We start from the raw sequence: 27,685 nt of genomic DNA, 5'->3' as shown, positions 1-27,685 counted from the left end.
CAGTAGGAATATTTCCACTTACTTCAATGAGCTTTGGATAAAGTTCGATGTCTTTCTTCCCCAGCAAGGAACTAACTAGCCTAGATACTCAAACTCTCAAGAAAAAGAACAGTAAAATTGTTCAAGCAGAGCATGTTACACTGTATTTCCATATGAGAAGGATGAAGAAATGCTAAGTTGTTCTTGCAAAGCCACCTGAAACTCATATGAATGGCATTCTTTATTCCTAGGGACAGGGAAAATTAGTGTTCCTACCAATCCACCTTTACAAGTCATTTTCAAGTCTTCCTTCTTAAAATTAATAAATGGGATCCACAGCCATTAAAGCCTATAACAGATCTCTCTAACTGCTCCAAAGAGCTTTCAAATCTCACACTCCTAAATTTTGATCTCTAATTAAAAGATGAACTGCATATCATCACTATTTTAGTTCATCCTTTATGGCTTCTTTATGATACAAACATCACCTCATTTAATTTTTAATATAAAGAATAAGGAGAAATTAAAAGTAGCAGGTCCTCATCTCCACCTCTTTCTGTCCAAGAACTCTATAGCAAGACAGACAGGAAATGTTCTTTAAGACTAAAGCTCAAGCCACTGAAGTGGGAAACTGTCATTCCAGGCAACAGCAATGTCATGATCTGATTACCCTCATGTACATTACTAACAGTATAATCTAGGCCTTCTCCCCATATTCACTTTTCATGGTTTGCTGTGTAATAACTTACAGTTACGCCAGTGAAAAGCGTGACTAAATATTATTCAGGTATCACTATGCTAGGAACTATAATAAAACTACATTATTAAATGAAGTGAAAATCAGGGTTCATGGCTTTATAGCCCAGTATTTTATACATCTTTCAGTTGCACATAAGGGACACATTAACTTTATGTTTGCATCCGGTGGGAAAGAGAACTAGATTACAAGACACAATTTCTGTGAAGTTTGCTAACTCAAGTTTAGTATTACCTTTCAGTAAATCACATATATTCTATTTGGATAACTAGGATTTAAAATCTTTTTGGGTGTAAGAAGTAAGCTTCTTCACAGTCTTTGTATTCTTGTTACGTGTGCAACAACCAGCCTGTACCATATTCTTAATGCTAATCTGGCTGTCTCCGTGGAAAAAACAGATCGCATATGATGTCATTAGCAATGCAGTGTGAACAAAACACACATAAATGTTTAAAAATTAGCTGTATGAAGCATCAACACAACATCAAAATACAGTAAAGGATGGCATCTGAAATGGAAAGATGTCTCTGCTACTGAACTGCATCCTGAATCTAACATTTTCTAACTCATAAAAAGACTATTTAGTCAGTCATCACATTCCCATCCATTTTGTTTTTTGGTGTAGATGTCAGTCTCAAATGTTCTCAATTAAACCATGTGTAACTTCTCTATTTACTTGCTAGTGTCAGGGTTTTTGTTTTTTTTCATTCTGAGTGCAACAACATATCCAGGCTCTCTCCTGCTGAGAATTTTTCCTCTGAGCTAAAACCCGACACAGATACTCCATGCAATAATGCTTTATTTTTCCTTCCTAAATTATAACAGCCATATAGTCTTCAGTGCTTAGACTAGTTCAAAGTCGGTTTTGAACATTATCAGGAAACAATGGTACAGGAGCATGCATACCTCATACTCGCCACATTCGGACGGTGTATCCTTGTGAATAGCCATCTGATACTTGGCAAATAAAGTAGCTGACTGGCTGAAGGATGATTTGAACTGTGGATCTTCTAAGGAGACAGGTACTAACCTCACCTTCACAGCAAGGAAAATACAAGTAAAATATTTAAGTGCATCTAATCAGCTTATATGCTCCTGAAGGTAAGGCTAGTGGAAGATCTCCTCGTAACCATTTCAAAGCCTCAGCCATCAACATCGTATCTTAAATGAGGTAAAACAAGTATGCCCCATAAACTTAATGAATTGGGATATTAAATTATGATAGATACTTTAAATTGAAGTTTATATCATGCTGTCTTACTGCAGGCACTAATTTATTCTTCCCTCTTATCCTTTGGTAAAATGAACAGTATAAAGGAACAGACTTTTTTTTAACTGCACAGATCAGAGAGTGCTTGAAAGGCTTCTTTTTAGAGCTGGGATGGAGAACCTTTTTTAGTTGGGGGCCACGCAAGTGAGAAACAAAGAAAATCTTAACTGATGTGGTCCATAACTGAGAAACAACAAAAAAGGGTCCCTCTAAGCTCAGGGGCTGGTGTGTGAGGGGAATGGGGGGGTTCAGTGTGGGAGCGGGCTGCCATGAAGTGGAGTTGGGGTATGGGGTCTAAGCAGGAGGGAGGGTGCAGGAGCAGGCTGGGAACTGGGGGATATGGGCAGGAGAGGGTGCAGAAGGATTTGATTTGAGGGGTTTGGGAGGGAGGGTCAGGGGAGGTAAGGGGCCTGGGAAGGAAGAGGCAGGAGAAAGGTGAGGGTGGGGTCTGGGAGGAAGGAGGTGAAGGAGGGTTTGAGGTGGGGGATTAGGGAGTGTCAGGTTGGGGTAAGGGGTCTGGGAATGAGAGGGCAGGAGCAGGGTGGAAGTGGGGAGCAAGAGTGAACGAAGTGGGGATCTGGGCAACAGAGGATGCAGTTTACCTGGGCAGGGGGATGAGGCCTCCATACAACGCATCCTCTCCTTCCCCTGGTTAGATGAACAGCAGCAGCGGCTCTGTGCGGTTACGCTTCCTCCTGTTCCTGCCCCCTCAGCAGAGCCCGCAGCTTGGATCCGGCCACAGCTTGCCTGATCTGACCCATGAGACTCAGGGCTCTGCATCCCCAAACCCTCCATGGGCCAGATGCTATGGAGGGGAGCCCCAAGCCTCAGGGCCCGTATCCAGACAAGCTGCAGCTGGGATTCAGACTGTGGGCCAGGGTTTGCCCACCTCTGATTTAGAGGCACATCCCCAATACTTGCTACTTAAGCTTCCGCTCCATTCTATTCTGCCCCTCCCCTCCACCCTGGCATTTTTGTTCAACCTCACAGAGATAACATACCTTGCAAGTTTAACTATTGCATGAAAGCTGCCCATTATGTGCAATAGTGACAACAGGTAATCTAGTGTGAACGCATAGTGTTCTTTTCAACTGCTTTAAATTCTAAGTGGCAAAGAGCTTTATACAAATTCCAGTAAACCCTGGACAGACAATTTTTCACATATAATTATTAAACATGAATTTTGGTCCATACTATGTTTGCCTTCTTCGTGTAAGGACTAACATTAAATGAAACTCTACTTCAGGATTTGACCCTCCGAAGAGATGAATGTTTATGGTCCTCATTATGCAAATATCTCAATGCCTCCTGTGGGCCATGTCTCCTGCAGCTTTACTGTAGTTTTCTTCCAAATTTTCTGAACCATGCCCATCGTTTTCCTCTTATTTCTCTCTGCAATACAGTTTACATATTTGTGACACTTAAGATAAGATACGAAAAACATCTTGCACTTCCAGGATGTTGGTTTGGTTCAATTCACCACTCCCTTGGTTTTACATGCTTTCCTTTGAGTTATATGTACGTAATGGATATAAAGCCCACACTTGTTTCTCACAGAATCCATCCAAGACATATGAAATGGAGGGGAAGCTGAGGTTTTGTATAACATTATACTTGGCCTTCTGACCTGACTTATGGTTGGTTTATCAGGTGGGTCCTTGTGAATTGCCATCTGGTAACGTTTATAGACCTGGTAAGACTCCTGAAATGTGGCTTTGAACTGGCAACTTGGTGGAGATGATCTCACTACCTTCACCTTCAGGAAAAGTTAGACAGATTCATTAATGCAATATCACATAATTACATACATAAATAAAAGCTGGTGAAAGATACCACAAGCAGAGGAATTCTGACTTTCTGCAAAATAGATCACAGTTAAAATATCAAACTTAAGTCCAATTAGTAAATCAAGCTTCAACTTTTCTCACATATTAATTAGCTAAAAAATTCCATCACATATAATAAAAAAGTAAGGGTTCTTCCATTAACCGTGCATAAAATGTGAGTTTTTTCAAGGAATTAATTTTAAGGCAATTAAGCCCTACTATTAGAAATATGCAAATACTGTTCAAAAACTAATAAGCCAACAAGTGAAATACAAGACACTGATTCCCGTAATTGAAAAATGCGCTTCTACTGTAATCTCACAGCATGATGAAAAATGCTAGATGCACTTCAGCCTTATAAGTCTAAACTCTATAGTTTTGGAAGGATGCCAGTCTTCCTCTGTGGTCATGACAGTAGTATTGTTAGACCTTTTCCTAATCAAAAGGAAAAGAAGAAAGAATCATACAATCTGAGGAATCAGAGAAAGGTAGGACTGGAAGGGACCTGGACTGGTCATCTCATGTGGTCTTCTACACCAATGTAGGATTAAGTATTATCTAGATCAAGGATTCATAATCTTTTCTCTTTTAAAATTCCCCATGACCCTCTGCAGCATGCTATAAAAACTTCACAGACCAGCAGTGCCATAACAATTGTTTTTCTGCATATAAAAATCTGGGCTGATGTTACACAGAAGCAAGCAGGGTAATTGCTTAAGGTCTGGCTTCAGTCCCAGGTGGCAGGACTCAAGGCTCTGGGCTTCACACTTCCATCCTGATCCCTGCCGAGTCTAACACGGGCCCTGTTTGGCAGACCTCCTGAAACCTAGGTCATAGATACTAGTTTGAGACCTGCTGATCTAGACCACCCTGAAGAGTGGTAGTCTGCCTCTCTATAAAAACCTCCAATGATGGAAATTCCACAGCATCCCTATGTAATTTGTTCCGGTGTTTATGACAACTTCTTAACTGTAAGAGTGGTTAAAGCTTTTTGCAAGTCAAGCCCATTACTACTGGTCATATCCTCACCTTGTTGCTCTCCCCTGGACTTCCTCCAATTTGTCAACATCTTTCCCCAACTGTGGTGCCCAGATCTGGACATAATACTCCAGCTGAGGCCTTATCAGTGCTGAGCGGCAGAATAACTTTTTGTGTCTTACTCACAAACTGGCCTACAAATATATCGCAGAATATTTGCCTTTTGTTTTTTCAACTGTATTACATTGTTGGCTCATATTTAGTTTGTGGTCCCTACTACGATCCCAGATTTTTTCTGCAGTACTCTTTCCTAGGTAATCATTTTTCATCTTTTGTTCCCATTTCCTACTGTTAGTTGCTTCAGGAATCATAATTTACTAGTGAGTTACAACAATAGGCATCTGCTTCATTTTTACCTGTGGAATGACGTGTGTGCATGACAAATGAAATGTAATAACTGGAAATTTTAGATTAGAATAAAAATGATTGCTTCCTGGACTAAAAAAGTGAGGTGATATGTACGCAACCCCATCTTTATCCTGTATCTTCAAACATATTTAAAGTTATGCTCAAATTCAAGGACAGCCTGGAAACAATATAATTTCTAGGTCTGGATAGAAACAAAAAGCAGTCAAGTAGCACTTTTTGTTTTGATAGTGTATAGACTAGCACGGCTTCCTCTCTGTTACTAGTTCTAGATAGGTTCTGTTGTTGCACATAGGAGCCACCATGACCCATGAAAACTCATGCAATCATCCTTCTACAGCTGTGCTGGTTTCCTCTTGAATTCTTGGTTCCCTTTCCAAGGGTCAGATATCCTACTGCCATCTATCCCTCCTTCCTTCCTAATACAAACATTCTCTCCTTCTCACCTATAACTTAACTGTATCAGACAGCCTAGAAGGGTAAGTCCGGCCTGAGTGGTCCTTTTTTTGTTGTTGTTTTGTTTTAACTTACACTGTAAAACCGAACCTTTATTTTCCAGCACTGGTGAATGCTATTCCCTTGGGGTGGTCGGCATCCGTCACCAGGCCCTAGGTAATAGAAGACTAGCCTCTTGCATAGCCTTGTCTTTTTCTCTTATTCTCCAAATAATGTTTGTCCAATTTAAAACCAAACTAAATGCTTAAAAAGGTCTCAAAAGAGTCAGACTTGCCAGCAGGTACTCAGTATATTACAGGGTGAACCTCTCTAATCCAGCAACATCCTTAGTCTGGCATGATTTTTAGTTAGCTGAATACCCACTTATGATGGGTGTGGCCAAGTTTCCTGAGTCCCATAAAGTTATTTACAACCACCAACCCTGACTCTTGCTGTTCCGTGGTGTTATTTAGCTGTCATTTACCCCCAAATGTATCCTAAGAACCCAGTGAGCAGTTGAAATGTTAGTAATGCTGCTAGAAAATATTGACCTCCTGTGGTTGACAAATTCTCTGGTTCGGCACCAGTCAGGTCCTGAGGGTGCTGGACTAGAAAGGTTGAACCTATACTAATTCTTTTGTAAGTACTTTTATTTTAACTGTGTAAATGCCAACTTTGCTGACCTGCTCAAGACCTCTAATGCGTATCAGACACGAGTTTATAGAAAAGATTTTGTACTATGTCTTCTCAATTCATTATTAAGAACAGGTATTATCTTATTAAGCTCCTCATCACAGATGGTTAAAATATTTATATGCTTTAGAAATTTGCATTGCATTTTTCTCTTCATGAGACTAATCTAATTCAAAGACTCATTTGTGAACTGATTTTATACTCCATGATTTCAAGTACATTGTTATATGTAGGATTTTCATCTTATAAAATTCCCTGATCATCAGCGTAAGATTGCCCTCTAGAGGTGCAGCAAGGCTCAACTTTCTTTTCTCATTTGTTATGAGTGCAAGAGGAAATTTTAAAACAAAATGGCTATGCAATTTATGAACACATGGTTCTTAAATAACTTAAATACTTTTGAAGGCCCCCCCAAATAATGTATAGTAAATATAGTAAAATATATTTCAAAAGCTAACAGATGATGTGCAGGAAATGTACATAGTATTTATCAGTGCTGCAATGCTCTCGCTTTAAAAGTGTGCTTTTTCCACTCAAAATATTTTCACTGGTCTTTTCTTTGAAAGCTGTTTCTAATTGTAGGAATAATTTATCTTACATATCTGCTTAAAAACAAATTAGCAGTAATGTAACTGACCATACCTCTAACTGATGTGCAGCAGCATCAGGTGAAGAAATAAAAATGAAGTCTTCAATGGACTTAGGTTGATGCCCTTTAGATTTAGAGTTTTGGGAGAGTAAAGCCTGAGGCTCCACTTGCTTTGAAGGGCCTTCAAGTGTGTGTATCTGGCTCTGAAGAAGCTTCTGAAATTTTCTTTCCTTCCGAATGTCCTTAGCTTTTCGACAGGGTGGCTTACTCAGATCAGCCCCTTTTCCTAGGAGGATATGAAGCATTCAACAATGAGATTATATTACACAAAAAATAGTTATTGCATGAAAGGCAGGATAGATGAGCTTTAGTTACAAACAATACTTTTACCAAAGAAAACATTATGCTATTGAAAATTATATTTAGTATTTACAGGGCACTCTTTTCCATGTTCAGAACACTTTACAGGCATTAGCTAAAATCCCAGATGCCTTAAAGCAAATCAAACCTAATCTGCAGCAAGATCATTTCTTTCATGTTCTCTGACATGGCAAACTAGAAATCTTATGGTAGCTTCACTTAAACTAAAGTTTGACATTTTTAAATTAACTAAAAAGAAATACAATTATTACCACAGCCCCTGCTCATTCGGACATTACATTCCTTTTTACACTGTACCCAAACTCAGTTTTCAATATGCTGCATGTTTCCATCTAAACACAATTGCACTGGGATTTTAGTTGCTGAGTTGGAAATAAAATGGCTGGTTCAGAATCAATGCTCCACTGAGACAAATGGGACAAGCCACTGTTTCATGCTTTCTGCAAGCTCAGGAGGAGACTCTTGTTATACCCATTCACATATTTATTCTTATATTCCCCACCACAAGAACTAAAAGACTATTATTTTGTAAGAAAGCTTACATTCAATACCAAAGTTCTACTGCAAATGATAGATTCTGTGGTGGCAGAAGTGCAAATGTAACAACAAACATGAAGATATAATGATGCAAGTATCATTCCCTGTTCAGAGACAGAGAAACCAAGGGAGACAGTTAAGGATCTTGGCCTAGACCCCATGACAGTTTCACAGTCAAGGGCACAAATCAAGCCTTCCAAATTTCTGACACACACCAAAGCTACCCACAAAGGCTGACTCCTATTTAGCTTAATTGTATAAAGCAGTAGTATAGCCAAGCAACTAAAAGGATCACCTTGAGGCACAAGACAATCCTGTCATTACCAACTGAGAATGTATTGAACCAGCAAAGCAGAAGGCATCCCGACAGAATCATGCACAGGACACAAAGTTAAATGGAATTCTTTCAAACCACTTAGAAACCCTTTTGCATCGCACAGGTAGTCATTGCAGAGAAGAGAAAAACTAAAAGACCTGGTAAGCATAGACTCTGGAGTACTACCTAGCTTACTATCAAAACCAAAAAGCCGTCATGTAGCACTTTAAAGACTAACAAAATAATTTATTAGGTGATGAGCTTTCGTGGGACAGACTCACTTCTTCAAATCCGTAGCCTTACCAGAACAGATTCAATATAGCTATGACTATGATCTGAAGAAGTGGGTCTGTCCCATGAAAGCTCCTCACCTAATAAATTATTTTGTTAGTCTTTAAAGTGCAACACAACTGCTTTTTGGTTTTGATAGAACACAGACTAACACAGCTATCTCTCTGTGACTACGTAGCTTCCTGACGTTAAAAAATGTTTAAATAGATACGTTGCCTCCACACCACAACACTATTGTGAACGTGCAAACTTATGTCCGCTCTTGTCAGTTACTCCTTACGTTGGGTTGAGAAACATTTTTTAAGAAAAGAAGTCAAATCTACAAAGGAATCTGTATAGGACAGTTATTAGCAATAGCTGAAAAGCTATCAGCCCATATATAACATAAATAAGCGATGACCATATTGTGCTTCACTACTGCAAACAGAACAGTAAATCTAGGTAAACTTTTCAGAAGTGCATAAATGACTTCGATGTTCAGTTTGCATTTTCAGAAGTGACTGACTTTAAAAATGACTTCCAATGGGATTTAAAAGTCTCTTCTGTGCCCTCATCACCTTAAAAATAAGATTTTAATGTTTTTGACAATTTTATAATCTGAATATATTCCTGCAACTGTAAACTACAAAAACAAAACCTGTATAATAGTATTTGACAATATTTTCTAATATATCCATTTGTTTCAGAAGCAGGCCAGTCTACAAAATACCATTATCCTCTTATTTCATATTGGAAACAGAATACTATCTAAAAGATACTTGGTACAATATTTCGCAGCGAGGTCCCTCTGGAAAACCACAGAATTTAGATATTCTACAGTTTACATAATTTACAAGGTCTGAAAAAAAAACCCACCACCATTCTCCTTTCTATTTTATTACACTTATTTTCTTATTTAGCAAATGAAAACAGAACGCTAGCAGTAATACATTTTGTACTGTTACAAATAACTTTCTTAGCTTTGTGATAAAAATGTCAGCTTAAACGGGATATATTAAAATATCTCAATTTTTTTACCTACAGAAGAAATACCTAACACTATATGTTTTACAGATAGCAAGCTTTTATTTTCAAAAATAGTCAAGCCTTTTAAAACTTTTTCCAACTATACAAACTTTGTACCTGTAAAAATTATTGAAGTCAGATTCACTCTAGAATCACATCAAAGACTCAAAACAGAAAAATCCTACACCTATTAATTGTGCCTTTAAGAAAATATATTCATTTTAGATCACTGATAGAATGCAGAACATTACCTATATTCATACAAATCAGTTATTAATTCAAAGGATGTATTCTTAGAGTTCATTGGAGTCATTATGCGGCATGAACTGCACCAACACACTGTTTACAGTAATTAAAACTCTCTGTGTAAGTATCGGGAAGGGCAGTACAATTTTAATCCTGCTTTTTACTGAAAATGTGTTAACATTTCAACACACTTCAAAATTAATACTTGCAATATTAATCATGTTTAAAGTAAATTTATGATACATACAGATTCAGACACTTTCCCATGCAACCTCACTGAATTCCTGTTCACCTTCAAATTCAGCCTCTCTTTTTCAACGACACCTTTTCTAAACATTCCCATGTCACTTTCCTATCTCACATGAAACTAAACCATATGTCCGAGTTAAAATAAACTATAACAGACATATTTCCATTTCTAGTTTGAGAGAATCATTTAAAACTTATGCGTATCCCATTGATCCAGGGGTATACAGAGGCCTTCTACCAGTACATTTGGTAAAAATATACCTATGGAATGATGTAGTGAAACATGAAGAGAAAGTCTCCAGTTGCAAAAATGGTCCCTCTGGAAAGAAAAACTATTTAGTCCTGCCCCCTTATTAGAAGGTTGCTGATTTTCACAGTTGACAGGCAGACAATCATTCACTAACGAATGGTGAATGTACATAAATAAAGGCAATACAAATTGTAATTTTCCCGTGTTCCTTAAAAAATGGGTTCTGAATACTTCTGTAACCTAATGGTTAAAGAATTAACTCACCATCGACTTAAGGTGTACCACAATGGTACAATGATAAATAGGAGTAGTCAAATTTTACATTAAAATTGTGGTATTCTTTTTTTTTGTGGGTGAAGACAGTTGTGTTGTTATGGTTCTTGGTGAAGCCCAATTACATTTACTGGAGAAAACAGACTTAGAAAAAGACAAGCAGAGAAAATAATCCATTCTTCTAAATCAGTTACCAGTATTTTCTTTACTTTGTTTCACTGAAGAAGATGTTGAATCTTTCAAAAGTGACTAATCCCTCAAGTCAGCAGTAATATTTTGGCCTCTCTCCAAGATTTAATGCAGTAAGATTCAGAGCATTTAGTAGGGAAGTTATTGATCTTTCATCTCATTTCCATTTTCTTTCATACAACAAAATGAATTAAGAACATAAGGAACTTTAATCTTCCATTTTATCACTGACTTTATAAGCATGATACTGACAATGGGGCACAAGCTATCAGTGTTAGAACACAAGATACAGAGGATATCAACGACTGCAATATTAACAACTGATTTCATCCAACAAAAAGGACAGCTATTTCCTGTGCCTTCCACACAAACAAAATACTTAAAACATCCTTCAATAAATTTTATATTTATTATCAGCACCAGTTTGCTTGCAATAAACACTAATTCAACTACTTATGCCAAATGTAAATTTTAAAATTAAAATGTTTATAGATCACAAAAGACAGTGTGATGAAGGGATTGTTTTCAACATTCAGGAACTGCCTTTCACAAACCTTTCACTGTGTTTTGTATCTTTCAAATGATCCAGAGTTATCTGTCAAGTACCACACACTACTAAACCCCATGATCAGAAGCCTTTGAGAGTGGTCTGTGGGAGAGAAAAAAGCAGAAAGAGAGTGCCAATTCTGCAACAGTACTGTCCCCAATTCCGCAGAAGCCCTGCTGCTGGCACTATGCCTAATCCAGAGAGGAACAGGGTATTGCATACTACGTCGTCTTCTTCCCAATCTACATGGCAAAACTGCTGTAGCTAATGACAGAGTCAGCATTACTTTATGCATATCCCAATTCCATCCTTCAAAACTACTTAGGACAGGTGAGCTAGTGGCTGTGGAACATCCTTCCCATTAAAGTGTTACAAGGGACCAAAGGGGCAGTGCAGAGACCGATTATTCCCAAGAGGGAAAGGGGGGGGGGCGCATTTATTTTTTTTCAAATTAAAACAAGGAAGTTGTAGTAAATATTTCATGACAAAGAGCTGAAGAGATATTTGGATACAACTAATGTTGTCCTGGAACTGGTACATTTACAAAGTAGTCATAACAACAAATTCTGAAAGAGATTTATCTTTAATTTTGGGAGTGTCCTGGACAAACAAGTGCTTTCCTCAGAAGTGCCAAAGTTATGAAATTTTTCACCTATGGCCACATACACAAGCATATAAAATTAAGAAAGGATAATCTAACCAAAACCTTCTAGCTGTGGTTATCCCTCCTCTTTATTCACAGTGAAAGATAGAAACGCCTCCAAAATGTCAGAAAAAGGCATTTTTGTTAAAATGTAATAGGACTTAAAATAGGGGGTTTTTTTGTTTTTTTTTTTAAGCCAGTCAATTATTAAACAGAAGAGAGCTTTTTGTTGTACCCTGCACTCCGCAGAGCTTCCTAACAGATACAAAAAGAGAATGGATTTCAGTGCCCTCACTCCTTCATCGTCTCTGGAGCCCACTGGGTTTTTTGGTCTCATCTCTTGTGAACGGCAGCAACTCCTGACTCCAGTACGACTGTTCGGGCAGCAGTAAAAGCACTGTAGCTAGATGTCTGCAAGACAAGGCCGTTGTTGGCTCATAGTGGGAGACATATCTTCATATTTAGACACTTTATCTTATAAAAATACATTGTGCAGAAACTGAGGGCTTGGCTCACCCAGGAAAGTGTCCTATTTGCCAGAGGCAAGTGAATTTCTCAAACCCTGATGATCATCAGGAATGTAACTCTAGAAATTGCACCTGCTTTCCTTAATGATGAATTACTTTTTTACTTCTGTTAGCACTGAGCTGTCAAGAAAGCTACGAGAGAGAGATTCTTTCCTAGAACGCATATTAACATATTTTTGTTAGCTAAATCCATATGCAGACTTTTAGTAGTGAAAATGTGCAAGCCAGAGACAACATAGATCGGCAACGAAAAACTTGACAGAGCAACTGCCAGTTACAAACAGGCACGCGTGCAAAGTAAGAACATTCAATACGGAGCCAGAAACAACAAATAATGAACCCAGAGGCGTGGCCACACTAGCCCCTCCTTTTGGAAGGGCTATGCTAATGAGACACTACCATGAATATGCAGCACCTCATTAGCATAATGGGCAGCTGCACATGCTTCGAAACTGCTCGTTTTGAAACACATGCCGCCCGTGTAACTGGGGGCCTTTCAAAATGGCCCCCTCATTTCGAAAGTCCCTTCTTCCCAAAACCAAATGGGAAGAAGGAGCTTTTGAAATCGGGAGCTGTTTTAAAAGGGCCCCGGTTACACGGGCGGCGTGCGTTTCAAAACCAGCAGTTTCAAAGCACGCATGGCTGCCATTATGCTAATGAGGCTCTGCACATCCATGACAGCACCTCATGAGCATATTCCGAAGTGCCATATTACCATAGCTCTTCCAAAAGGAGGGGCTAGTGTGACCACAGCCAGACAGTCTTCCTCAGCCATTTTCGTTACCTTTAAAGGAAATAAGCATACTAATCTAATGCTACTTAAAGAGGAAATAAAGTTACACATACCTAAGACCAGGTACCCCATGCCTCAGCACTGGGGGCAGCCACAGATGGGTGGGCTGATGCCTTGGCGCACACATGCTTGTCTTTCCAAGGTGTAATAGCTGGTTCAGAGATTCCAACACAACAAGGGATCTCTCAGGAAGCTCAATACAAAGGTAACTGAGCAAAATTTTAATGACTGTGCTACTCAAGTAGATGGACTAGATGATCTAATAGTCCCATCTGACTTTTGATCACATTAACAAAACTGTGGTGGTGTTGCCTCACCCCATAAGGGGAAAGGGAAAGAGTCAGGTAGCAAATTTGAGAAGCAGGTGGTCCATTCGTGGTGCCACATCCTTAAGTTAGTCTTTTCACATCAGACCTGTTCCATCCAACCAGGACTATCCAATGGAAAGCTCAGCAGAGACGGAGGGTGCCTCAGGAGCAGAGGTATCCTACTGCCTTTTTAAGATCGTTCCTCTCACTGGCAAGCCTACCATAATTTATCAAAGGGGTTCTAGTATAATGGACTTGGGTAATATCCATTAGAGCTGGGAGGATGGAGACCCCAAAGGCCTTGGGAAGAGGCCATGCCAGGCCAATAACTGGGAGGTTTAACTGCTACACTGTAACACCACTCCTGCTCTCTTTTGCCTGCAATTCTTGCCAAGGCAAAGAAAAGAACGCAAGTGATCACCTTTATTGCACAGTTAACTAACATTGGCTTAAAAGAATAATATTTTTCTCACCTAGAAATCTCAACTCACTCAAAGATAAGCAACCAACATCCCCATTTAACAGCAGAAGAGTTTAAAAAATTTATGATACTCTCAACGAGTTCTTTGAGCACCTACTCTGTCCTCAGCATCTGTTTAATGTCACAAATCTGCTGTAAATTACACAAATAATATATAGCAAAGGAACAAATTAATTGGTTTAACTTTTTAATATAAATATGCAAACGTTTTTCCTGATGAATATGTGCAGAAACAGACCACTTGTTCTGTAGGACAAAGACCTGTTTATTTAATGAGATTTTTATTTCACCATAAACAAATTTTATCATGGAAAATGTCAACTTTTTCCCAAGGCAAAAACTAAACATCTCTCAGTCTGGAAAGCTTTAAACTAGAGGTAACCTTTACAACTAACTACATTTAAAAAATTACAAGTATATTGAGTAAGATGTTGGGGTGTTTGTAATTCACTTTTATTTAAATGCTGCCAAAAAGGAAAAGAACAGCACTGGAAATGTCTTGTTCCAAACTATGCACTTAATATTTGAAAAAATGAAGACAAACATGGCATTTCTGAATCTATATTGGGTAATGAAGTGTCACATAATGTTATTCTTCACACAAATAGAGGATTGCACCTAAACTTTAAAAAAAGGCAATGTATGCTAACCTTTACTCAAGACTGCCATCTGTAGCCAATTTCCATTTAGTTCACATTCAAGGTCTAAGAAAATATTTCACTTAGTTAACAGCAAACCTGTCTTTTTAACAGTCTGTGGTAAAATGTCCATGAAGGGGCAGGGCAGAAAAGTATTTAATTTTATAAAAGATGTTACTGTCATATTTAAAAAAGCCTTGGAAATCTGGGACCAGATTTACAGAAGTGCCCAGTGAGCAGCTTCTTCAATGCTCTTGCTGAGCACTTTTACAGTAAGTCTAATCTTTTCATTTAGGTGTCCAAATGAGAGTTGCTTTCCTGAAAATCTGGCACCTGCTTGAGTGAGTCTTTCCTAAGAAAACGGTGTATTCTTAGTTTACTGCATGTGAGCCAGACACTAACTAACGTAAGAAATGACTCACGAAGACAAGGCCATTTATGATTTTCACAGGTTGGCAGGTAAACCTAACCTTCTAAGCTGCTCCCTAATCTGTACACTGACTTGCCAACATTTGTGACTACTGCACACTGCCATGTCTTTTTTCACTAGGATTTCACCCAGTATAGTTAGTATGAGTTCACTAACAGGAAGTAAAAATATGTTTGTTTCTTTTTTCAAATGAAGACAATCCATCATGGGGGTTGATCATTTGCGAAAACCTAGTCCATGAGCTACAAATTACCTGGCTCCTCTGCCACAACAAACAATAACACAGCTTTCATACAAAGAAGAGTTTAGAATGGAAGAACCCCATTCAAGTTTTTCCTTTAGAATGCTCATGCTGGTTGTTTTGGTTTTTTTAAGCCTTTGCTTTGAATGGTGAATATTTTGGAAACCAACAAGGCAGCTGAGAGACTAAACTGCAAGTACTTTAATATAAAAACCACTAAGTCATTAAAAATGTTAATAAATGTCAACCATTCTGCTTGATTTCAAAGAAAATCTCTGTAAGTAAAATTCCAGTGCAGTATTTAATTTACTAAAACCCTAGCGTTGTACAAAAGCCCAAGTCTCTGAAACTGAAATGAACTAGAAAATGTCTTAGCTGTTTTTTCTGTGTAAGAGAACAGAAATGCAAATGCTACATGCACAATAATACAGTTTCATTACCTCAAGTTCTGCTATCAGGAAGGGTGGGGTTTCTTTTAAACTTTTAAGTCCCTCAAAGAAAAATAAGGCCATATCCCAAACACATGATACAAGCAAATTGACACTTCCATAGATGGTCTGTCCACAGACTTAAAGCCAAGGTACAGACATCCTTCTCTGCGGTGAAAAAACACTAGTATTGTGCTTCAGCAGCAAAGAACCAGCCAACTTGTTGTTGACCAGAAAATGGCAAATACAACCCTAGTCCACTGGACACATACAAATAATGTTTTGTGTGCATACAAAACATAGCCCCTAAATGAAGAAAATAGTTTGTAAGAGCACATAAATAGGACAGGCAAGTGTAACAGAAAACAATTTACAGGATGACTAGATATACCAGCTAAAGGGACACAACCCTGTGTTACTTCCCTTTATGCAAACTAGTTAGCTACGTTCACTTTTTTAGGAATCAGTTTGGTTTTCAATTGGTGCTCATGAGGTTAGATTTATCAATAGCCTTTTTGGCTGAAGGGCCTAGATGACTCTCAAAGTTTCCATGAACTAGCAGCCATGGACAGAAATACATTCTAGATAGCTCTAATGAGCTGGGCAAAATAGTGAGAGAATTAATGAGTAAAGCAATATGCACCTTAGCTCAATTTACAGAGTCTAGTTCCCTGAGTGGTTGAGGGAATTAAGACAAAAAGGAACAGCTCTAGCTTTAATAGCCAATGAAAAAGAGCTCTAACAAAACTATTCTGAAAAGAAAAATAAAGGGCTGGCAGTTAATCTGGCTTTTCAAATTATTATAGAGTAGTCCCTCGGGGTACACAAGGGTTGCGTTCCACACAACCCTCGCATATCCCAAATTTCAAGAAAGTTGCTGGGGGTTTTGGGCCAAGGGGTGGTCAGTTGGAGTTGAGCCAGGGCATGCGGGGATTGGAGCCGGGTCTGCAAGTTGTGTACAGGGGACTGGAGCTCGAGCCCTGTGCGGGGATGTAGTGTGCTGGGGGCTGCCCCACCCGCATGGGCTGGGGCTGAGCTGGGGCCACCGGGGGGAGGCTGATCCTGCAGTGGAGGGCAAGGGGGTTTAGGCCTCCTAGCTGCCTGCAGTAGCGGGCAGCTAGAGGGGCTAAAACTCTTCTCCCTACCTTCCCAGAGTGGCGCCACTGTCAGCTTGACAGCGGCGCCACTCTGGGAAGGGGGTTTTAGCCCGTCTGGCTGGCAGCTAGGCGAACTAAAAACTTTCCTCCTTCCCTCACAGAGTGGTGCCTAGCACTGCTCTGGGAAGGCAGAAGAAAGGCGCTCTTAGCCTGCCTAGCTGCACGCTGCTGTGTGAAGCTAGGTAGGCTGATAGCCACATGTCTTCAGGTTGTGAAACCTGCGTTAAAGCAAGTTTTGTGCAACCTGAACATGCATAAAGTGAGGGATTATTGCACTCCTATTTGTGAAGAAACACTGATTACCTGGTTTGGGCGTCGCACGGACAAGTTTAGGTGAATGTGATGGTTTACTAGAGCTTGCATTGTCCGTATCAGTGCATGTCTGACAAGGCTCCGATTCCACTTTTTTCACAGTTACTTCTTTTTTCATCTCCACCTCTTCATTATCATCTTCAGTCTCCACTCTCTGCATCTCATCCACACTCAGAGATTTCAGTTCAGATTGACTGATGTCAGATTCTTTTTTTAATATAAAATTGCAAGCAACAGCATCCTCTCTGTGGGAATCCATGGGTTCTTCTATAAGTAAAATAGATAAACTCTCACTGTGGGATGGACAATGGACATCCACACCTCACCAAGGTTAATATATTAGCATTCATGTGAACCCAAATCATTCAGAAATTACAACAGTGAGCAAGAACACAGACTTATTTATGACCTTATCACAATCAATTTTCGAGTATCAAGACAGGAAAGAGTGAGATGTAAATAGAGAGCTGGAAGGCACAAGGGGGATAGATGCAATTGTCCTTGCCTTGCATAAACATATCACTGGACATTTTTATGCGATATTTAAATAAAAAGGGTTCTTTCAACGATGGGGTTTACTTTCAAAAAAGCCGCATCTACACAGCTTTTCTTCTTTCGAAAGGATACGCAAATGAGGCACCAGATACAAAAATCTGCACCTCATTTGCATTTTCGATTCCCTCATTTGCATGCCTGTTTCGAAAGAGGAATGCAAGTGTAGACGTAGCCATAGTTAACTTGAAAATAACTTCCTATTTTTAACTTGTTAATGTCACAAAGACTGATGAACTGTGTTACAATTGTATGTAAAAAAAACACCACCCTGCAGCTGATTTGCAGACGAGCCATTGGAAACTGCTGAAAAGTAATGATGGATCTTATTTGTGGTGAAAATGTCAATTATTACTTTTCTGTAATTTTATGCTGTTAGCTGCTTGGAAATGAGGGTGGTGGCCCAGAGCCAGCTGGGCTCCCACTGTCAGTCCCCTACATGGTGGGGTTCCTACTATTAAACTACAGTTGAAGCCTAATACAGCAGAATCTGTAATATCCTCAATATTGAAAGTTGGGCCTTAGCTACAAGTAACAAATAAAATTATAACAACAAGAAAAGTCTATTTTCCTACTTTTTAGGATTGGTTTTACAGTCAAATTTTCTCCTCCCCACCCAATATAATCAGTCAGCTTCCAAAGGAGTGGAGGCCTATGCATACAACATCCAGAGGAACTTGGATTCAGAGCAGAGTTAGGCCTGAAACCACTTATAACTCTTGAGGCTATTCCATATTATGGATGGGTACAGAAGCTGCATTAAGTCATGTGAGATGTGCTGTAACACATTCATGTACTTTTGCTTTATGTACATTGGCAGACACCAATACTACACCATTCTAACACCACAATACGTTGTGTAGTGCTATCAGACTCCACCATGCATAGCACTACATGTCCTCTTCCTCTCTACAGTTTCCATCTACCTCATTCAATACAGGCTTAAATGGCATGAAAATTTTGTGAGAGTGAACTTTGTTATATAAATTGCAGCTCACAGTTTGCACATAGCAACATCCAAAAGGATTCTGCATGTTACCAATTTTATAAGGGTTTTTTGGCATCAAAAGGATGCATTTGTTGTTGGTTTGCAATACCCGAAAAATCAAATGTCCTCTTTTGCCCACATATCCATGAGAAAAGCTGTTTGCTCAGCTATCAATGACACCTAATTTCACTGCAAACAAGATACTTAAACTCTAATCTAATAACCTGCTGTGGCAAAGCCAATACAGGAAGCACAAAATAACTAAAATGTTCACAAAAATTTAGGCAGTTTTTTTTTGTTTTGTTTCTCACAGCTTTACTGAGGAGGGAGCTGCTGTAAGGACTTGGGGGAATAAGGGCCTCTCAAATCCCCCTCCCGGCTTCACCCTGCTCAGGTTGTGGTATCAGTTGCTTGCCTAATACTCATTCATCTCAACTCCCCTCAAGACACACACACCCAACTATGAAGTGTCCAGGTGCACAGAGGGGAAAAGGAAGCTGTTCTATGGGGAAAAAGTTAAACTTACACTTCACCGAAAAGAAAGCAGCACAACAGGAACTGTCACAATTCATTCTTAGTCTGCTCTTGGAGCCCTGGAACTATATGGTTACATGCCCCCTTCTTTGGGTAGGCTGTAAATATATGGTATTTAGAATCCAACCAATAAACATTGAGGCTAGATTCTATCCTGGGTGTTTGTTTGTTTGTTTTTTTAAATCTTAGGTTTTCTCTTTCTTTCATTCAGTTAGAGCTGTTCTTACCCACCCACAAGACATTAAACTTTCAAAGCCCCTTTCCAGTCCCAAGCTACCCCTAAAAACTTAGCAGAGTGTATTAGCTCTTCTGTGGGAACAATGCTCACACTTTTTTAATGATAAAGAATTTCTTACCATCACCAGCCACTTTGGAAGTATCCCCTTCAGCCAGAAATTTCAACATTTTCTTCAGAACTTTCTTGTGAGATTTGGAAGGTTGGAAATGTAAAGATTGACATCTATAACAGGAAACAAATATTTTAAAATATTCTTATTACACAAAATATAGCTCAAAGAAAACAACATGAGAAAGCTATAAAATACTTAATACAACTATTTTTCTTTAAATAATTTCTTGCCTATTTAAATTCTCTTGTAACCATTAGCTCAACTACTTCATTAAAAAGCTTATGTTCAAGTTTCTAACCTTGTGTTATGTGTGTGCTTTTGTATTATATAATATGCACCTTTATCTACCCTTACAACTGTAAATAGATTTAATGGATTAACCATTCAGAAGTAGGTTTACTGATTAATCTAAGCAAGAGGAATTAAAACACCTTGGATGGACACAGTCTTAAACGGAAATGGACAAGCCAAGTTACTTTTAAGCATGGGGACTTACATGTTATGACTTTCCTCACTAACTAAAGGTGCAACACAATTTTAAAAGCACTATTCACATGCAACAGGCTCTTACCTTATTGTATACTGAGGACAACATGTTTGATTCATAATGGGCTTGTAGACATACTTCCCACTTCTAAAAATCATAACAACATAATTTATTAAACTCATATTGATGTTTGTTATAAGTACCAAATAAAATCAATTTACAGAAATTTCTAAACTGCTCTAAAACTATGCCTTCAGATAACAGGAAAAGAATAGAGCAGTGGTTCTCAAACTGTAGGTCAAGATACAAATGTGGGTTCTGATCTCATTTTAATGGGGTCACCAGCACTGGCTTAGACTTCCTGATGCTATAGCCAAAACACAGGCCCAAAGCCCAAGCCCCACTGCCCAAAGCCTAAACGAGGGTCCCTGGCCTCCAAGTCCTAACAGGCCCCCAGGCAGGTTCGAGCAATATTCCCCCTACCCCTACCGCCCCAGCCACGATCCTGTAATTTTTTTCAGAAGGGAACTGTGATGGAATGAAATTTGAGAACCCCTGGAACACAGTAACCAAATTGAAATACCAACTTCTTTAACATTTTCACTCCTCTGCTACACTGGAACATTTCCACGTTCAAATTTTATCAAGTCATATTTCGATCTTTCAGCAGGGCCAACTCAAACATGGAAACACATCTGTAATGGACTCTTATTTGATCATGCAGCCCCATCTCTTATTGAACTTTTCAACACTTTCCTATCCGATGGTTAATTTATATTACAACAAAAACACTTTTTACAGTGACCCCCAATTCTTCGTAATTAGACACAGAATTAGACTTGAAAAATCTAATTGCCTATCAACAGGAAAACTTACCCAGAACTATTAGGGGCCTAAGTTAACAATTTCCAAACAATGTGAGATTCCAATTTTTTTTAAAGTTACAGGTTGAATCTCTCAAGTCCAGCACCTTTGGGACGTGACAAGTGCCGGATTATAGAAAGTCAATATTGTCTAGCAGCATTCCCAAAACTTCTATTGCTTATTGGGCTCTTAGAAGGCATTTAGGGATATATTACAGCTAAATAACACCACACAAGACTGAGAACCATGACCAGTGGCTTTACACAAACGTTATGGCCAAAACTTGGCCACACCCATGGTAAGTAGTCATCCAGCTAACTAAAACCATGATGTATTACAGATGTTGCCAGACTAGAGCAGTTCAGCCTGTGCATGCCTAGCCCTTACAATTGCATAGATGCTTTTCTTGGCACAGAAGTGTGTTTCTGAGTCTCCAGACACACCTCCAAGTGTCACAGTGCTCTCAGCTTTTGCTGGCCACAAGTAAATCAAGTCAGGAACATGTCAATTCTATGCTGCTGTACTCCTTGGGAAAATTATGAGCAACTACGGAGGCAAGTATTGGTAGACAAACAATATGAAAATCAAAAAACCAGAAGCTAGAGGAAAAGGAAAAATGGAAATCCTCCTTGCAGAAACCATGAGACTCTGGATTACGGGACAGATAAAGGTGAAAGAATGATTTCTTCCTCAAATACTAAAACTCAGCTTCAAATTTATTACTCTGCCCCCAAGTTGTCAGAGTTTGATATAATGGATATGTTTTAAAATATTTCAGTTTTTAAAGGCTATGATAATCTTCAACTGCATCCCTGCTCCAAAGCAGACATTCATTTCTCCAAGGAGGGGGATACTAAAGTTGGTTGCCACATTCATATCTTCCAACTTTGATGGTAGAGCGAAAAAATGGTGGAAAAAAAACTTTGTCCAAGTAGACCCAATTCTTGCAATTACAAATCATCTGGACTACAGTAACATTTTCAACCTGTATAAAGTATTCCTCTAGCATTCTAGAATAATATATGCCAAGACATAATAATGAGGCACCTAATATGAGGGTCCTAAACCCATATTTAGTCATGTAACCATACAGTGAGATTTTTGGAAGCACTGAGTGCCTACCAGTTCACACTGAAGTCATCAGATGCTGCTATGTGCTAAGCACTTTTTAAAATTGAGTCATTTATTTCAATGATTAAATATGAGATTAGGAGTCTGACTTTAGCAACGCCCCCCCCTTTTTTTTTTTGCAGTCCTAGTCAAAGAACCAAAGTCATTTAGTGTCACAATCTCCAAAGGAAAAAGTAGGCCTCAGAGTAGTTATGTAAGTATTTCCGTATTAAAGACTATTTCAAAAGGACATAATTTAAACAAGTATGTTAGAAACAAACACATATTCATTAGTGAATTTTTTAAAAATCCAATTCGCCTGCCATTATTTATATTTTCTCATGTTGCATCTATATCAGTTAAGAGATGGAAAATCATTTTCACTTTCAGTTCCTCAGTGCTGTATTATGTGTATTTGTTTAAAAACAATTATTTTCATTTTTCTGCATACTTAGTGAAAGATTCTGTTGGTCTCAGTTATTATGAAAGCTTTCCATACTTAAACAAAATTTAAAATTTGGATCAGGCATAAGATGACAGCATCCCTTTGAAAATTGTTCTTCTTAATTTACCTTCGCCATCCTCTATCAATAAGATCCTGGTAATCTTGAACAGTCATCGAATGTGCCCACATACCTGTAATAAACAGGTCACTGTCACAATTACTTTAAAACATTAAATTTTAAGCAATTATTACTGAAAGCTTACTGTAAAGCTAAAAGATTAATCTGGGATTTCTTCTAACCAGCGCTCACTTTGTGAAAAACAGAGGAGCCATTACTCAGCCAGCTTCCCACCGTGGGGCTGCCAAGGTCTCCCCTCCCACCAGCTAGGGTTCCCACAGCTGGGGCTGCCAGCAGGGCTCTGTGCCCTAGCCACAGGGTCCGCCTTTTCCCCAACTGGTGATCCATGGTTGGGGCTGCTGGTGTGGCTCTGTGCCCCAGGTGGCTCCCTGCCCAGGGCTGCCGCGGTTCCCGTGGCTAGGACTGCCAGAGGAGCTCCATGCACCAGCTGGCTGCCAGCCATGGGACTGATAGCAGATCCGCAGCTAGGGCTGCTGAGGTGCTGGTAAACTGTACCAGAACACAACAAACAAACAAACAAACAAAGCACTCCTTCTAACAAATTTTTGGAAGGAAGCATTATGGCAGCTCAGGAACTTTCCAAACAGTTTTAAAGGAAAATTCAAATGTGTTAAATGTGAAATACTTAGGGGAAAATCACAGATTTAACAAACCCCATCAGAAGCCTGTCTGTTTTCCTGGTGTGCTGCTGAGTAACGTTGACTTCCAGAGAGTCTCTGAGCTTGGCACAGTTTTGCACAGAGAGTGCAGGGTTTCCAGTACCTGTCTCTGATGCAGCCCTGCTCTGTGTACTGCACCCAGGGTCTGCAACTCTGGGACAGCCCTGCAGCATGAACTGTCCCGGACTAGATACCTGGGTTTCTGAACTCCCAAGCAGGCTGGCTGGATCACCAGCTCCCATTGCTGACTCAGAAATCTAGAAGCCCTGCCCTGTGACAGATATTGGAAGAGGCTAAGTGAAACTGACATGATTCCTGTCAAGTATCAGAGAGGTAACAGTGTTAGTCTGTAGCTTTGAGAACAACAAGAAGTCTTGTGGCACCTTATAGACTAACAGATATTTTGGAGCATAAGCTTTCATGGGCAAAGACCTGCTTCATCCACCCCATGCATCTGATGAAGCAGATCTTTGCCCATGGAAGCTTATGCTCCAAAATATCTGTTAGTCTATAAGGTGCCACAAGACTTCTTGTTGTTCATGATTCCTGTCAGTTTCACACAGCCTCCAACTGAACAGGTACTCATACTTGCAAAAAGTACACCCGCACAAATCTTTATAGTGAAATACTCAATGTATCAGGTGTAAAGACCTTATTTAAATGTTGCCTTCTTAGAAATGAAAGACTTTCACAAGTAAGCATTTATGAAATAGATATTATTCTTACATCAAGAACACAGAAATTGACACCCATGCAGGTTAGGGGACATGTTATCAACAGCAGTCTCTAAACCCAGGTACTTAAACTTTCAGGGGTGCTGAGTGCCTGCTGCTGTCACAGAATTCAGTTAACAGGTGGGGTTCTAAGCATCTATGAAGTCAAGAAATCCAAAAACCAGATGCACCCACATTTAAGACCACTTTTGAAAGTCTGGTTTTCAAAGACCTGCCAATGTCACTACAAGTCAGCAGCAAGATCAGACACACCCCATACTGTCCTGCCTACTGATTTCCCTCAATACACCAATGCAGCATCCTCAGCCAAAAGTGAGAAAGCTAAATGTAAAGAAATCTGTTTAGGCTCTCTACACAGATGCAGGCTTGATGGAAATGTTTGGAGAAAGGAAGGAAGGAAACAGGCTTAAGGGAAGAAGGGGCAGCAACTGCCAATGCTACTGGACCTTAACCCTCACACGCAACCTCTTCTATCCGCCAGTCCATGAATGTGCCAGGCTCCCACTCTCTCCAGCCCAAAATAAACAAACGCTCACACTCCCCCCCTCTCTCTCTTCTTCTTCCCTTCCCACCTTCACGGGGGCAACTCTGCAGAAGACTGACTCGATGACCCCTGGAAGTCCCTTCCAGTTGTATGAGTTAGGTATATCCCCGTAACTCTCCCTGTCCAGCAGCCCGCACCAAACTGTCCCTTCTCCAGAGATCCACCCTCTCTCATCATCCCTCAACTTACCCCACCCCACAGACTACTCTTCTGGCCTCCCACCCGCCCCAGCGACCTACTCCCCCCACCCCAACCTACTCCTGCCCCGACCCCCCTGGCGGTCCGGCCCGCACCGTGAGAGAGATTGCCAGTCACGTCCTTGCAGTAGCCGCAGCGGTAGCCGCCCTCTCCCCCGAAGTACTCAACGATGCTCGAGAAGTGGCCGGCTGCCGCCATTTTCCGCATCGACCCGCAGCTCAGGATAGCACCGTGCCTGTAACCCTACCAGCGACTCCAGGACGGCCGGAAACAACCGTTGTCGCCATTTTGGTTATGGGCAAGCTTATCTAGGTTTGCGTCACCACAGGAAAAGGCGCATAATGCCACCATCTTTAGTAAGGGCAGCCCGCACTGTTCCCAGTATACACTGGAAACGCGGGTCAGTTCGCCATCTTTACTAAGGGCACATGAGCTTCCTGGAACACACTCGAATGCCCGCGCAAGCGCCGCCATATTTATCAAGGGCAAGTGCCACTAATGGTCCCCTCGACTTTTTCTGAGGTTTCCGGCTTCGGTGCCCAGCCAGTCCCGGACCGGGCGGCTGTTGGCGCGGCCTCGGCTACCAACAGAGCGGGCTGCGCATGAAGCCCCCCGGCACTGCCACTGTTGCGAGGCTTCTTTCTGACCCAACCCTTTACTCACCCGTGGAGACTTTGCCCTGGGCAGAGGCGCAGTAGCCACACCTGTAGCCCTCCTTCCGGCCTGCGTACTCCACTACGCTACCCGCCATGGCACCCGCAGGCCCAGCGTGCTTCGCTCCTGGGGCTCACGCGCGGCAGGCCCCACCCGCGAGGTGGCCGCGGGCCCCTAGCGAGCCTGGAGCCGGCCCGCTGTCCCGCCCCTAGCGGCGCGTAGCGCTTTCGGGCATTAGAACTGGTTGTCGCGGCAGGGAGAGCAGCGCAGTGCGCGGGGCTCCTACGCGGGCCGTCCCCCGTCCTTTGCCACAGGTCGCTGGGGAGGTGCAGTGGTCCAGCGGGTTGTGAACTGTACTTCAGGTGAGGTATTAACCTGCCAGTTTCAATGTGTCACCGTTCAGTTACCTTGAACGAAACGCCACCAAAGGAGGTACTGCCCCTGCCCTAGCACTGAAACCCACTCCTGCACAGGTCAGCTGCCTAATACTCCTACAGGGGTGGGGATGGTTTGTCCGATTCGTCCCTCGGGGGTTCCTCTCCGTAGAATGTGGCCTACAGCGGGGAGGAGGGTGCGGACCCCCTATCCCCGTAGGCCGAATGAGGCACCCCGTAGGCGGTGCGAGCAACCGGGGGACAGGAAACGGCTTCCGGCTCCGCTGGCTGCTGTTCTCCCAGGCGGGAGGAAGCCGTGGCTCAGGCCACTGCTGCTTCTCCCCTTGCTCTGATGCCCCGGAATTCCGTGTCTCACTGTGGCATGCACGGAAAACGCCTGTTTTCTTTGCTCTGCCGTAACTAGGCATACTCTCCGTGCTGGATTAGCAGAGAGGCAACCAGCGGAGGCTGTTCAACAAAACAAAGCAGCAGAAACGTAGCACTTCATCAAGACTACCAAAATGATTTATTTGGTGATGAGCTTTTGTGGGACAGACCCACTTTTTCAGATCAATTTAATTTACAAGACAGACTGACTTACATAAGTACAAGTATCAGAGGGGTAGCTACGTTAGTCTGGATCTGTAGTAGCAACGAAGGGTCCGGTGGCACCTTATAGACTAACAGAAAAGTTTAGAGCGTGAGCTTTCGTGAGTTAACTCACTTCTTTAGATGCTTCAGAGCATCTGAAGTGAGTTAACTCACGAAAGCTCACGCTCTAAACTTTTCTGTTAGTGTATAAGGTGCCACAGGACCCTTCGTTGCTGTTACATAAGTACAGAGGACCAAAACAAAAAAAAAGTTAAAATGAAAACCATCAAATGAAATAGGATACGAGGAGGGGAGTGAGAGATTGGGGGGGGGGGCTGTCCCACAAAAGCTCATCACCTAATAAATCACTGTTAGTCTTTAAAGTGCTACATTTCTGCTGGTTAATGCTGTAAGGTTACTCAAGGAGTCAGGTAGGGAACCCAGTCTGTTGAGCCCCACGCCCCATCCTTCAAAAATGCTAGACTATTCATCCTCACTTCCATGAGCAAGGGGAAGGACGGAGACCACTGAAGCATAGATAGAACCTTCCAAAATTTAAAGTTAAGTGACTTGCTTAAGGCAAATGTTTGCATGAACAGCTGTTTCAAGTATTGAAGTCCATGAAAGACCTAAGTGCATTTTCTTACATGTTGTACATTTATGAAAAATAAGTACTGACCAGAAATTCTGATTACCAGCAAGTAGATCAATTTACTTACATTCAGTCACAACTGTATGGAATTATCAGACATATTAATAAAAGTGAGGGAAAATGCGAAAAGAGTCATGAATGCCCATCAACTGCCAATGACCTCAAGATCTTTCTGGCTTAATGGGAGGCCAATGACAATCTTCAGTTGGGGTGGATTTACATTACTACCCATTTACATGTTAGTGTCCATATGTGCATACTCCCTGATGCATATGCACTAAAAGTCCAGAAAATCTGATCTCCTGGGGTAACAGTAACTATACATTAATATTCTGGAGTTGAGGATGGTCTTGAATAGCCTAAGAACCTTCATACATCTGGTATCTAAGAGGTGGTCTTGTAGGCCACCAACTTCCATGACAACAACAAAAGACAAACTGATGTGCTCCATGCTCAGTCTCAATTCTTCTGACGAGGTATTCTTTGGAAGTGGATCCCCTGGTCATTCTTCTGAGTCAAAAAGTTAGTTATTTTCTGCTCAAACAAAGACTGGATGGAGTAACAATGTCTTTCTTTCCATTGAGGCTCCTAGCTTCTACCACTGTCTCAATATGA

The 27,685-nt window shown here is 40.8% G+C and overlaps 1 protein-coding gene across 8 annotated transcripts in view; it reads right to left on the bottom strand.

The window, feature by feature from the left end:
- ATE1 (arginyltransferase 1) overlaps positions 1-25,553 on the bottom strand; it is a 161,885-nt gene extending 136,332 nt beyond the window's left edge. For 3 of the 8 annotated variants that reach the window (XM_074999749.1, XM_074999754.1, XM_074999753.1), the window contains exons 1-7: positions 24,895-25,065; positions 22,653-22,716; positions 20,191-20,253; positions 19,626-19,729; positions 17,187-17,462; positions 7,007-7,239; positions 1,643-1,771 (exon numbers count right to left, since the gene is read on the bottom strand). In XM_074999749.1, the coding sequence (XP_074855850.1) occupies positions 1,643-1,771; positions 7,007-7,239; positions 17,187-17,462; positions 19,626-19,729; positions 20,191-20,253; positions 22,653-22,716; positions 24,895-25,006 (981 nt within the window). In that variant the 5' untranslated portion in view covers positions 25,007-25,065. Of the gene's footprint in view, positions 1-1,642; positions 1,772-3,633; positions 3,763-7,006; positions 7,240-17,186; positions 17,463-19,625; positions 19,730-20,190; positions 20,254-22,652; positions 22,717-24,894; positions 25,066-25,462 lie in introns of those variants that run through there. The other 5 variants (XM_074999756.1, XM_074999755.1, XM_074999752.1 and 2 more) reach the window with 5 other exon arrangements.
- Between the last annotated feature and the right edge of the window lie 2,132 nt (positions 25,554-27,685).

This window comes from Carettochelys insculpta, chromosome 7, assembly GCF_033958435.1.
Source record: "Carettochelys insculpta isolate YL-2023 chromosome 7, ASM3395843v1, whole genome shotgun sequence".
NCBI classification, from domain to species: Eukaryota; Metazoa; Chordata; order Testudines; family Carettochelyidae; genus Carettochelys; species Carettochelys insculpta.
Note: the sequence above shows the minus strand (reverse complement) of the source record. Positions and strands in the feature narration are given on the sequence as shown.